The following is a 14,666-nucleotide window of genomic DNA, read 5'->3' on the forward strand; positions in this document are numbered from 1 at the left end:
CCTTTGACCCCCTCTCTCCTCCCTGGTCTAGCCTTCCATGTTGCAACAATCTGTATCCTCCTCCCATCCATCTTTCTCTTTTGGAAATTTGGAATGGGCTAATGACCTTGTTCATTTTTCACTAGAAAAATACCATATGCCTTTGAATCTAAGATGACAATCACTGTCAGACATACCACTATTTTATGTATACTAAGAAAATAATACCCTGCCAATTAAACTAAGATACACCATCAATTATAAGAAGTATTCTAATTTCAGAGGTATTAAAATCTGAAAAAACTCACACAACTTAAAATCTATGAGAGATAATTAAAAAGTAAAGTTAAAAAATGCTCCCATTACCACATCTACAATTTGTTCCCACCTCTGGCCACACACATTCTCCTTTCCCTCTCTTTACTAAGAACAGGTGCTCCTATGTAAGGCAAATAATCCCAGTGATATGAAAAGATTCTATTAATTTTTGCCTGTTCCAATTTGATCCAAAAATCACCCTTCCTTTGCTTGCAGCATAAAATTTTCCCTCTCTACAGAATAATTCTCAACATCATACAAAAGTTTTGTTGCCTCTATGCTACAGAAGAAGAGAAAAAAATCGCTTGACTCCATATCACCCTATGCTATTGTGCCATTTACTGTAATACTCCTAATACTCCTTCTGTAGAGTTTGCTCTTGAATTTATTCTGTGCAGGATTTCACCCCATAATTCCACTGAAACATCCTTGTCAAGGTTACCAATGACTTACATATTGCTAAATCCAATATGCAGTCCTCAGTCCTCATCTTAATTATTCTCTCAGCGGTATTTGACACACTTACCACTATTTCTGTTTGGAGAAACATTCCTTATCTGACTTCCCAGATATTACCCTCTCTTGGCTCTCTTGTTACCTCCCAAGCCTCCCCCCAAGCTTCCTTTTCTGGATCCTCATCACTGTCCTACCATTCCCAAACTTTTAATATGCATTTCTCCATGGCTCAGTATCCGGATTCCTTCTTTTCTCTACTTACACTCTCCCCCAAGGTAATCTTGTCCAATCTCACATCATTAAATAGCACATGTATCCTAATCTATATCTTTCCGTTCTCTCCTCTGACCTTCCAAATGGCCACTCAACATCTCCATCTGGATATCTAATAGACATGTCAAACTCAGGTTCAATTCCAACTAGGTTCAAACCTAATTCCTCATGTCCCTCCCACAGTCTCCCCATATCAATATGTGGCAATTATGCCCTTGCAGTTGCTCAGGCAAAACCTTGGGGTCATCCTTGACTTCCTTCTCTGACAAACACTTTCCAGTCCATTACCAAATAATGTCAGTACTACCTTAAAATATATATCCATAAATTCACTCTCCTTTCACCCCCTTCCTTCATCCTATCATGATCTAAGCAACCGTTTTCTCTCACCTGGATAAACACAACATCCTCCTAACTGGGATCCTTGTAACTGTTCTCGCCCTTGGTAATCTTTCCTACTCAAGAGCCATAGTGATGTATTTAAAATCTAAGTCAGCTCAAGTTACTTCTCTGCCCAAATTTGCAATGGCTTCTCATTGCATCCAGAGACTAAAGTCTTTTCCATGGTCTGCAAGTTTCTAGATGACCTGTTTCCTCACTATCTCTCTGATTGGAAAGAAAATGTATTTCTTTGTTTATTGTGTGATCCTCCCATACCCACACACTAATTATAAGCTCCAAAATTATTGAGTTAGCTTATTCACAGATGTATTTCTAGCTTTAAAAAAAATAAAAGGTCTGACATATAGTTGATGCTCAATAAATATTGCCAAATAAATAAATGAGTGAATGTATGAAAGAATGAATTTCTGGATCACCTATAGATTTCAGCAAAATATTCTCTCTGCATCCCTTTCCACATCAGCAAGCTACTGAGGCAGAGTTTTGCTGTCTGTATATTTCACCATATGGATACTAGATTAAATTACATGACAATGTCGGTAAAACACTCAATGGGCTTCTTGGAAAGAGAAGTATAAAAATAAGAAGTTATCATTATGCCATTAGTGTTATTACTACTAGTTCAGCTGTTGCTGCTATGACTACTAATAGCCTCTGATCATTTTCATGCTCCTTTCTTTCTCATTTCTAATTTCTTTCTCCAATCCTCTTCTTTCCTTTTTCTATTCCACTCTACCTTTGCCTTGTTTTGATGAACATTTTATGAAACATCTTCACAAGGTGAAGGTCATTAGAGTGCCATTCATATTGTTCTCAATCTACCAAAATAAACCTCTGAAGAATCTCCCCTCCCAGTCTCAATCAAAGGGATGCGAAGAGGAATAGAGGAATATAGAATAGCACCTTTTCAAGAAGGAGGAGCTTGAAGGAAGGCTGAGTTAAAATCCCAGCTCAACCACTTATTAAGTAACCTCACTAAGACCCAATTTCCTTACTTGCAAAAATTAGAAAGTTATTTATGCCTTCTTCATAGGAATCATGTTGAGGATTAAAAATAGAATAATGCAATTATATAATAAGTTAAAAATAAAAACATATATAAAAAAAGCAAACATTAATCTAATGAAAATAAATTAGTACAGTCTCTGGCACATGGGGAAGCACCGAATGAACAATATCTACTGTTATTTCTGGTTCCTCTACCCGTGGTCCGTGCAGCCTGTCCTCTAGCTGAGCTGACCACCTCCTACTTTTCCATAGCTTCATGCTTTATTCATGTTCTGTCTTTGCAGAGGATGTCAAAATGAAACACATATTAAATAAAACTCTAATAGTTGCATGTTGTATATACAGAAATGCATACATACAAATAATGGCTTCACAGCTCTATACATTTTCACAAAGCAAACATACCCATGTGCTACCACCCGGATTAAGAAACAGAACAATATCACCAGAAATCTCTTTCATCTCCCTTCAGTCACTGACCCATTTCTCTCCCCAAAGATTAATGCTCTCTGGACTTCTAAAAATATGTATTTGTGTTTACTGTTTTTGACCTGTCTAGGAATGGAATCATATGGCATGTACTATCTGGTGTCTGGCTTCTCTCATTCAGTGTTATATTTGTGAGATTCTTCCATAATGTTGCATAAAACAGTAGATATTATTTCTCATCTCACTATGGTAGCTTATCATATGAATGCATAATAATGTGTTATATTTACCAATTTTCTTATTGATGGACATATGGGTTGTTGCCAGCTTAGGGTTATTTTGAAGAAAGCTACTGTGAACATTCATGTGTTTTGATGAACCTAGGGCACAATTCTGTTGGGCATATCCCTAGGAATTAGAACTGATAGATCATTGAGCCAGGGCATAGGCAGTCTTTTGTAGATACTGCTGAGAATTCTCCAAAGCGATGATACTAATTTGTGCTCCCATAAGGATGCACGTAAGTTCCAACTGCCTCAGATTGTCACTCCTTGATACTGACAGTCTTTTTCATTTGAACCATGCTGATTGCTACGGTAAGACATTAAATTGTGGTTTTAATTTACATTTTTCTGCAGACTGGAAAAGTTGAGCACTTTTTTAAATGTTTATTTGCCATTTTGGTACTCTTATTTGTGAAGTGCCTCTTTCTGTCTTTTATCCACTTTCTTTTCTTAATAGATTACCTTTTTCTTATCGATTTTAGAATTTAAATATATATATATATTCATATATATATTCTACATAGGAGTTCTCTGTCAAGCACATGCATTACAAATATTTTCCTCCACTCTGTGGCCTGCATTTTTATTCTATTAATAGTATATCTTAATATAGCTAAATTTTAATCTAGTCCAATTTACAAATCTTCTTTATATACTTAGTGCTTTTTGCATCCTACTGAATAAATATCGACCTCAAAGTCATGAGATATTTTGCTGTCTTATATTTAGGAAGCTCATTTGTTTTACCTTTCATCAGGAGAACATTATTCTTCCAGAGATATCTTTTGCTTGTGCCTATGACTCCCCCACCTGAACATAGAGAATGAATCACTCCCTTTCCTGCATCCCCATAATGCTAAGTATTACTTTTACTATCTCTATTAAGTTATGTGTTACCTTGAAGCATAGGTATTTGCCTGCCTATCCTTTCTGTCTTATATTCAAACCCCATTCACTCAATTATCTAAATTCTTCATGCTCTTTTCACCCCATTCACTCAATTATCTAAAATCCTGGTCACAATGCCTCATAAGTAACTGTGGAATTGGTCTATTTCTTTCTACCCCCGCTGGTACTCCATGGTCTGAATCTGGGACATTTCAACTTGAATTCTGCAGTAGCCTGCAACTGTCACCAATCTTCAATTCACCCCTCTTTAATTAATTGCCCACACAAGAGCCACAGTGATCTTCCAAAATACCATCCTCTTCATGCCTCTCCCTTTTAAAAAAAACATTTCTAGGATATCTATTGCTCTCAAATTAATGTTCAACTCATTAATGTTCTACAGAGGCCATCTAGGATTTGAAGGATTAACTTGTCTTTCTCACCATTGATGTCTCTGCTTTAATCTCATAAGACTTTTCTTCATTTCCTCAAATGCCCCTTGATAAAGATTCTTCTGTCTCCCTCTGTAACCAAGGCCCTGCCCTCCTATTTATCCTTCAGGTCTCATCCTATGTATCTTATTTACAGAAAACTTTCCCAACTTCCCAGTAGGTTAAGATCGCATACTATCTGATACCACCTAACCCTCATTATTTTCTTCACTAAAATTCATTACACTTATTGTTTGTTTCAAGCTCATCTTCTCCAATAGAGTATATATTTCTTTGAGGAAAAAGTCATGCCTGCCTTCTTCACTACTTTATTTTTTTTTTTTTTTTGCCCAGCTCATTATCAACATGTGTTCTTAAAAAAAATGTTTATTGAATTGGACTGATTTGTGCTTATGTGCCCAGGGTCTAGTGTTGGCTTTGCCATGTAGTTAGTCTCAATAAAAGATTTAATGATTCGTCATTTTCATAAAATCCTAGAATCATTGTTGGGAAGAACTTAAAATCACCTACTTTGATCACCCAACACAAATGAATGGTGCTTAAATAGTCTTCTCTATAACTTTTCTACCAAACATCACCTACTTATTATTCTCTGATAGCAGGGAATCACTACACCCTTCAGCAGGTCATTCCAGGCTTGGGCATAAATGTTCATTAGATGCAGCTACATTATACTTAGTTAAAAGCTGAGATCTTTGTAATTTTCTCCCTTTTACTAGATTGAGCTTGGCCCATTTTATCCATATTAATGAAATTGATTCTCTTCTTGGAAGACAGCCTTTTAGGTATCTGAAGACAAGTCCTTCTTGCTCCAAGTTAACCTTATTTCACTATCACAGGACTCACTCCTCCAGGCAAACTGCACTTTCTCAATGTCCCTCTTGCAGTGTGATGCTCAGGCATAGACCCAATCCTCCAGGTGTGCTCTGACCCTTCTAGAGAAGGACAGGTCTACCACCTCCCTTTTGTGAATAAGCATACTTCTAGTAATATAACCAATAACATATCTGGGCTTGGGAGAACAGAAGTCTTATACAGTAGTTTTTTTGTTTTTTTTTTTTTAATCATTTGAATACAATTTGTTCCAGTCGTTTAAATTTTTAACAGATTTATTGATGTGTGATGAACATAAAATGAACTGTAATATTTGAAATGTGTAATCTGATGAGATTGGCATGTGTGTATACCTGTGAAACTATCACATCACCAGATAAAAGTTGTTTTTTGAGGAAAGGAATTCACAATTAGACATGAAAGTGAATGTATCTTTAGAATGAGAAAAGGTGGGGACTTGGAAGGTGCTGGATCCCTGGACCTCAAGCTTCATTGGTTTCAGGGTAAATCGGCCTCTGAATGACCCTAAGATCTCACTACATTCCTTGGTAGTAACATCTCATTAATTCCTTCTAAGTATGCTCCAATTATAGATCGCAAGTCTTTCCACCCTCAACATGCACAACAGGGTAATCAAGCACAGACTGGTGCCAACTGCCTGGATTTTAATCCTGGCTCTCAATTCACAGGGTTGCTCTAGGTATTCCATGAACTCAGACACTGGAAGTCCTGATGCACCCAAGGAAGATCTGTCTTTTTTATCTACTTTCTTAACAGGCATTAGCAAACCCTTCTGTCTACTCTTTTCTCTCCTAAAGTGGGTAGGGTTATTCTCCTTGTATTTGAGACTTTGGTGCATTGTGTTTTCTTTTAACAGTAAACCGCTTTCTTGTCCTGAATTTCCCTGAAGGATTTTCCTTGACTGCTCCCAAGTGACACTATCAAGCCCTCTGTGCACCATTTCCTAATCACCTTCTATAACAGGAGCATGAATCAAAGAGTTGCCAAGAAACCAGAATATAAAAGTCATATTAGGCCCTGCTTAGCTCTACCTGCCAATCTCAGCCCGACTTCCTCCTACTGACATTCAGAATCACCTTCACCATATACCTTTCTAGAAGTCACATTTTTAGTCTGCTCAGAGTTAAAGCATGTCATTTTTTTTCTGACCATAAAGTTAATACATGATCATTATAGAAAAGTTAGAAAAGAAACTAGAAGCCTAAAATAAATCATCTACAACCTAACCATCAAGGGGTAAGCTTTTTGAACATCTTGGCATATTTCCTTGCTATATTAGTTTGACTCATCTTTTTATATTGCTAAGATAGTGCCATACATTTGATCAGAAAATTTTCATTTATTAATTAACATATCAAATCATTTTCACATATTCTTGGAACTTCTTTATAAACATTTCATTACCAGCTTAACACTATGTTGTACAGATGCAACATAATTCGCTTAGTTTTCTCATGTGGGAAATTGAGATGCTAATATTTTTGATGTTATAAATTATATTTTTTAGAAGAGTAATATATATATACCTAAAGCCTTGCCAATTTTCACCCTGCAATCTCCTCTCCTCTTTATGATGTGAATTAATGAGAGTGAAATTACTATTTTATATGGTACATTTTCTTTAAGTTAATGGCCCAGCTGTACGTATGGAGTATCTAACATGAACTTGACATATAGCAGACATCAAACAAATGCAAATATTTACAAATACCAACAAATTAATCCCTATGATGGTTGCATTCTCACTAGACATGTCGGAGGATATCTTTCTCTCTACGCCCCAGCCAGCATTGAGCACTGCCATTTGTAATCTCTGCAAAAGTGTGTGTGTGTGTGTGTGTGTGTGTATCTTTAAGACTATGAATGATTAGCAAATAAGGGCGAAGAAAAATTACAGAGAATCAAAAATTCTGTAAAATGTCCTATATTTGGGGGGGATTTAAATAACACCTGCCAAAACAAATTGAAAATCCAAAGCAATAATGCAGAAAATTCAGATGATCTGATATGAAACTTTAATATATATTAGGTCTGAGGCATCTATAAATAATACCGTTTAGACATTTTCTTCAGAATAATCAGATAAAGCTCATATTTCCTTACTTTCTATCTGAAAACGAATGAATGATCATGATTTTAATGTCCTGTATATGTTAAAATTATATATATGTGTGTGTGTGTATATATATATATATATATATATATATATATATATATATATATATCTGCCATATCCTAACGGTTGTATTTCCATATTTGTATTTTTCACAGGTTTTTCTATGCTTCATCTTACTCATTCTCTTTTTATACCATCCCTCCGGATCCTCTCCTCCCTACATCGTATCCGTGCTGCTTCCCCTGACTCTGGCCCCACCTTTTCCACAGGCTTCCTACCTTGAAGGTGCAGTTTGCTCTCTGTGCTCTGCAGAAGGACGGAACTCACAGAGTCCAGATTGTCGTAGCTGTTACAGCCCAGAGGCCCAGTGCGTGTCTCTGTGACCTGGAGGGGACATCGAATGAGATTAGTGTGAGACAGGTGCCCTTGTCTAGGACAGACCCGGAAAACCCCCAGCAGAGCAAAGCCAGCAGAAAAAGTCTTCTGGCCCAAGTCAATGGCCGCTTCCTGTGCACCTGTTCTGTGTCTTGGACCACGCCCAGCTGTCACTGAGTAGACTAGCACCTAGCACGGTGGCCAAGCACCCAGACTGCATGCCTGGGTTCTACCCCCGGTTCTCATTTCACAAGGTTGCTGTAAGTAATGTGTGAACTAATCAGTTGAGGCAGTAAATTTCAAAAGCAGGGGCTTTGGAACAAGGAAAGTCAGTGTTAAATCTGGGCCAGGCCATTTATTTACTGTGTGACCTAAAGAAGTCATTTAACTTCTCTAAGCTTCTGCAAACCAGAGCTAGTAAATCTCTTCCAGGGAGGTTGTGAGAGACCAGATAGGATGGTTCTAAATACCCAGCACATGGCATGTGTTCAACAATGAGCAAAACATCTCTATGAATTGTAATGAGTACATATGCACTATTGTTAGACAAGAACAATGAAATTATTCCCATTTTCCAAAAGAAGTTTCAGCGGCAAATGTAATCAGTACCACCACAAGAGACAACACCCCAATGCTACGGCTGCGTATCTCTATAACACTGTCTTAGAAGACCTGGGGAGGTGGATAATAGGGGAACAGTTATTCAAAAAATAACCTTGAAATTAGAATGGTTTCGTATGAAAAGAAGCCCCTTCGCTTCTTTAGCCTTTGGTTCCCATTATTAAGGGTTGAGGTTTGCACCCAGCTATAAATGCGTAGAATCCGTTGTAGGGAATGATGACTTGAGAAACAGCCGCACCTACCTTCTCTGTCCTTTTCCAGCTCTGAAACCTTGGAGCAGCAACTTTCCCTTTCTAAGCCTCAACTTCCCCAGCTATAAAATGTTCGTAATGTTCTCGGCCACCTCAACAGGTAAACAGATCAAATTTTTTAAGTGTTTAGCACTTAGGGCACAGTAAATACATGGATCATAATTAGGTTTGGTTTTATTTTACAAATAATTTATTTTTATGTACAGAATAATAACACAGTTATTATGGAGTGAGAAATAAACTACCCATTTATTTTACTACAGGTACCCACAGCGGGGGCGAGGGGAAATGAGCAAAGCTCCGCCTGGGTCGGTGGCTGCCCTCTAACGGATCCAGTAGTGAGACAAGGTCCAGCCGGCTGGGTCTTGACGTAGTGGCACGAATGGCGGGAAAAGCCCTGGGGCCGAATCGAGCGCGGAAGACAGTGCCTACCGTGAGAACAGTTTCTTGAGTGGCCTCTGTGCAATTTCTTTGAGAAATTCCTCCTGCAGAGGCAGACTGCACTTCCAGGATGCACAAAAGAGGATTATCTTCTGACAGACCTTCAATATCTCAATTCCGCATCCCGTCCAGGGAGGAGAGAACCATTTGGCGATAATGAAAACCAGGCCTTTGCGGCACTCCGCCTCCGATGGCTTCATAAAGATCCATCTCTCTGCGCTGAGTTCCCTAACAACATAATCCCCCCCAATATCGGCGATTCTCCTTGGATAAACTGGCCCTTTGTTTGTCCATTTGATTCATTTCCTCTCCTTACCGCTTCCTTCCTCAGTAACCCTCTCCCTCCCATACTCTTTCCTCTCCTTGGTCAATTTCTGACTCATCTCTCTGAGTCTCTCCCGGTGTTACCCCCGGCCCCCCTCTGCCCTGCAGATATCTTAGAACGTCCTAACACAAGGCTAAGTCTGCCTTTTATTCAGAAGAAATCAGGGTGACGACGGAGAAGGAAAATGCAGGCACACTCTGATTTTAGAAAATTCGAGATGGAGAAATCTGCGCTGAAACCCTCAGAAGAAGGAACCTTTTCTATCAAGAATGTCCTCCCCCGTTTTTCTTTTCTAGGGGTAGTCTCTCAATTTATTGCACTTAAAATGGAATCTTTTCAAAGTTCCTGTGCTCTGAGGCATTGAATTGAAAAGTTCAGAGCTCCTTTATTCCACGGGACTATTTAACTTTAAATTAACCGAAATTAAATAAAGTTACAAATTTAGCTCCCCGGTAGCCAGCTTTCAAGTGTTCAATGACCCCACGTGACTAGTGGCTACTGTCTTGACCAGCACAGATGTAGGGCATTTCCATCATCGTGGCAGGTTCTATTGAGCCATGCTTGTGCAGGCAAGCATGGATCAGCAAACGCCAGAGTGCCTGCTTTGGTAAATAAAGTTTTACTGGAACACAGCCATGCCCGTTTGTTTTTATATTGACTGTGGCTGCTTTTAGGCTACAACAGCAGAATTGAGTGGTAGCAGCACAGGCCGTAAAGCCTGCAAAATATTAATCATCTGGCCCTTTACAGAAAACAATTGCTGACCTTTGGTCTAGAGAGCAGAGTTCTAGTCCCTGTTAAGGTATTCTCTAACTGTGTAACCCTGAAAAAAAAAGGCTTTAAATGTGAGGCCTCAGTTTTCCCATCTGTAAAATGGGAGGCGAGGAGGAAGGAATAAAAAAACACAAGTGTTTAAACTATTGCTGAGCTGGGAATCTGTAATCTGACTCTTGCTAGCCCTGAGACCTCAAGGAAATCATTTACCCCTTTGTAGCCTCAGTTTTTTTCACACAGAAAGGGGGTGTGATAAATCAACCTTACAGGACCAATGTAAGAGTGAATGAGAGGACCGCTGATAATTTGGCCACGACTGTGGCCAGGGCGCTCCAGTAAGTCAGTACCTATGGCCATCGTAATACCAGTGCTGGTGATGTCACCGGGCACATGGCAACATCAATCAGAGCAGTGGGCAGAGGGCACTGTGAGCTACACGGGTATGACGCCAGGAGGTCTGTACTGCAGTGCAGAACCGAACTGAGAGCCTGCCACCCAAATCCGCCCCCGAGCTGTACCTTGATGGCTCCAGTTGATATCTGGATCTCATGCAGCCTCCTCATGGTGCCATCGCGGTCGACAAAGTAGGACGATGCGAGCTGGTGCAGAGCTTCCACACTTTGGGTGGCGTTCCCTGACTTCCTGTCCAGGCGGCTTTTGTCCATATACATGGTCAAAGCCTCCTCCCCTGCGTGGGAAAGAAACGGTGATTAGAAAGCCTGGTGTGGGAGGCAGGGCCGTGGGGACGCTGAAAGCAGGCTTGCGCCTCCTCCAACTAATTTTGCACAGATTTCCTTCTGCTTCTGAAAATCAAATGAAAAAGAGACTCTCCGGAGGTGCCTATAAACACGGAGCTCCACCAGGACGAGGGTCATTAAAAAACCGTCAACAGCAGAGTCCAATCCCTGCTAACCCACTTCATGCTTCTTTCTCACTAGCATCATCTGACAACACAACCCACTTCCCCTCTTCTGAGAAAGTTCAGCCACGTCTATAAAATGAGGACTTTGGCGTAGATACTCCCTTCTCATTCATTTCTCCTCCTCCTCTGCTTCCTCATCATCATTCAGTTCTTCCGTTTCCTCTACCCTACTCTCCGCTCTGCTCTTCCCACATTTCTTCCTCCCTTCCTTCTTCTCCTCCCCCTACTCATTTCTGGATGGATGGATGGATGAATAGACAGATAAACAGGTAGATATTGGGACAGAGGAACAGAAAAATGATAGATGTGGTTATATAGATATAGATATAAATATACAAAGTTATTGATTTTCCTCCACGATGTTCTTTTTTTTTTTTTTTTAGAAATGCATACATAGATTACTAAAACTACTAAGCTAAAATGACTTTTACTTTGAGTAATGAAACGTTTCACCGGAACTGCAGAAACGAAGCTGAAGAAATTCCCACCGCATAGACCTGATGGTCGTACTCCTGGCTCTACTCAGTGCCAACCTTGTGAATGAGAGCAATTTCTTAACTTCTGTGTTCCTCAGTTTATTCATTAGCAAAATTAAGAGCAAACGAGCCCCTAATCCACTGAATTACCAAAAAGAATAAATTAGTTAATACTTGTAAAGTCTTCAGCACATTGTCTGGTTCATTGTAGCACTCAGAAAATGCCTGGAGTAGTAGTTACAGGCACAGACCCTGAGCTAGACCACTTTGACCTGTGTTATCTGTGTTAACCTCTCTATGCCTCAGTTTCTTCATGTGTGAAATGGGGATACTGACTGCACTTAACTCATAGGGTTGCCATGGCTTTAGATTTATTAATCACATAAAGAACTTGAACCCTGCCTGGCACCTACTGAGCACTGTGGGAAGTGTTAGCTGACATTATTTGATTATTGCAAATTATCAATTGTATGATATTTATCCTTACAGCTAGTCAATTCAGTACAAAAGGATATTTAGAGAACAAAAACGATGGGTGCTTTCTGAGAACCAAAGCCTGTTATCTAGGACAATCGAGATGTCTTTAGAATGCTGATGACTTTCTGAGTTGGAGAGAAAACACAATTTACTATCAGAAGGAATTCCATTCTGTCCCTTACCTAAATGTCTGTTTTTAAAAAATTCTATCCAGCTTTCTAGGCTTAATTCTAATGTCACTTCCTCTTACTACGCACCCCCTACCTCCCTGGCATGACGGATGTTCCTATACATTCTCGAGAACCTGCTGGGGCATCATGTCCCTGGTGAGCTCCCTCCGACCACACCCTCCCCCCAGAGAGAAGTGGCACCTCCCTTCTGCCATTCTCCAGCCTGCCCACTCAGTTTAGCTCAGCAGACACCGAACGTTGCTTGTGTGCCGAGCACTTGGACAGCCATGGGGGTGACAAATGAACAAGACACTGAGACGTGCTATAAGTATAAACCACATACCAGAGTTCTAAGATTTAGTGTAAAAAATACACAATCTCTCATTAATAGCTTGCTCTATTGATTACATGTTGAAATGATAACATTTTGGATATATTATGTTAAATAAGATATGTTGTCAAATTGATTACTCCCTTTTCCTTTCTAAGAAAATTTAAAATGGCATCTGGGGCTCACACTACTGGCCAGTGCTGGTGTGGAGACACAGAGTCACAGGATATGATGTCGATACACCAGGGGAAGAGTCAAGGTAGAGGTGCCTGTGTCCCTGTAGATAAGGGACAGGAGCGGGTGACCTGGCCCCTCCCACTGCATCCCTTGCTGCTCTCTGAGTTTGCTCTACCCTGTACACGTGTGCCTCATTTTCTCACATTGTTGAGACTCCACTTTTATGTTTTTCTACTGGCTAACTCCTACTGATCTCTCAGATATCACCTAAGACATCACCTCCTCTGAGAAGCCTTCTCTCAACCCCTTGTTCCTTACCTGAACTAGATTAATGACTCTAACTGTGTGCTCTCTCACAAACCCCCTTTTCTCCAATGCACCACATGCCTGGTCTCTCCTTTGGACCCCAAAGCAGACTCAATAGAGGTTGGCTTTAAAATTGCTTAATGTCCAAATAGACTTTGAATTTCCGGGGCAGTGGGCTGTGGGGAGGTGGAAAAGGACTTTATCCAATCCATCTTTCTAATGTCCCAAGGTTTATTCTAGGGGCTGATGAAGAGTGGTTGTTCAGTTACCATTTGATGGATAAATGGATGGATAGATGGATGGGTGGATAGATGATTGAATGAGTAGACAGATAGATAGACAGGTGGAAAGGTAAATGGTTAAATAAGTAAGCATGCCAAGAATTAGAGCCATGAGGCAGAGGAAATAAGCATTCCGAGTGTCAGCTATGGCTGTCCGAGGGGCTGTGAAGAGAAGGTGAAATAAGCCCAGTTCCCTCAGGACAGAAAACTGGCAGAAGCAAACCTTAGATCAAGAGGGGTTAATGGGCTTCTTACTGCATTATTAAGACTTAATTTCTTGTTTATTAAGAGAATGTGCTGTTTAGAGTTGCTTTCCCACTTGGGCATTCCTGCAAATTGCCTTTTCACCCCATATAGGCCATTCCTCAGTCTTCCTGGCCTCCTGGGGACTTTCCCTCACTCTTTCCAGCACCTTCTCTGAGAGGGGAACAAGCCGGGACTCACACACACAGGGGATGGAGGATGAGGTGAGAGCTGATCGTTTCACCTCTTGAGTCAATAGGAGATCTTGCTCCACAATTGAAGGTGGGGACGTCTGGACTTTAGGCTGCCAGACAGCCACTGTGATTTTATTCTCAGCCTTCTTCTTACTCAAGGGGAGATCTCCCAAGATGTGGGGTGTGAAGTGATGAATACATACACAAACACACACATATGAACAAAACATATGACCCCTCATGTATAAAAAGACATCCACACAATATACACATATTCACATCCATATGCAAGCTCACATATACATATATGTATACACACTGTATCTATATATATGCATTTAATACAAATGTGTGCAATGCACATGTATGTATGTGTATGTGTAGATTAATCACATCAACTTATAGGTAGGCATTTGTGCACATTTGTCTATACAGGTAGGCACACATTTCCATGTACACATAATCATACCCTCAAGATTAATCATACATGTCACATACCCACCAGCTTCAAAGGTGTTTCCTTCTGCCAAAAATCTGATCACCGGGGAGACTAAGGAAATTTCTACCCATTTCTACCCTGTGTGTCCTTTGAGATGCAGAATTCTTTCCTTCACTACCCTCCGTAAGAAGATCATTCATTCTACATATTTTATGAGTTTCATAGATTTCACCAAAAACTGGGGATTCCATGGAAATATATTAGCTGTTGGCCCTCCCATCAGCTCCACGTCCTCATTCCCACTCCTTTTCCTTCCTGTTCCCTCTCCCTATGGAGCCAAACAAATGCACTTATTTGTCCCATGAAAGCTAGTTGAAGAATTATCTTTTGTTGTTTGATTATG

At 40.1% G+C, this 14,666-nt stretch overlaps 1 protein-coding gene across 1 annotated transcript in view; it reads right to left on the reverse strand.

Annotated features, from left to right (window-relative positions):
• Nucleotides 1-14,666, reverse strand: part of BRINP1 (BMP/retinoic acid inducible neural specific 1) — a 179,810-nt gene that overhangs the window by 53,248 nt on the left and 111,896 nt on the right. Inside the window, exons 4-5 of the mRNA XM_012768777.3 lie at nucleotides 10,766-10,935; nucleotides 7,739-7,844 (exon numbers count right to left, since the gene is read on the reverse strand). Of these exons, the coding sequence (XP_012624231.2) occupies nucleotides 7,739-7,844; nucleotides 10,766-10,935 (276 nt within the window). The remainder of the gene's footprint in view (nucleotides 1-7,738; nucleotides 7,845-10,765; nucleotides 10,936-14,666) is intronic.

The sequence above is a fragment of the Microcebus murinus genome, chromosome 12, assembly GCF_040939455.1.
Source record: "Microcebus murinus isolate Inina chromosome 12, M.murinus_Inina_mat1.0, whole genome shotgun sequence".
Lineage (NCBI taxonomy): Eukaryota > Metazoa > Chordata > Mammalia > Primates > Cheirogaleidae > Microcebus > Microcebus murinus.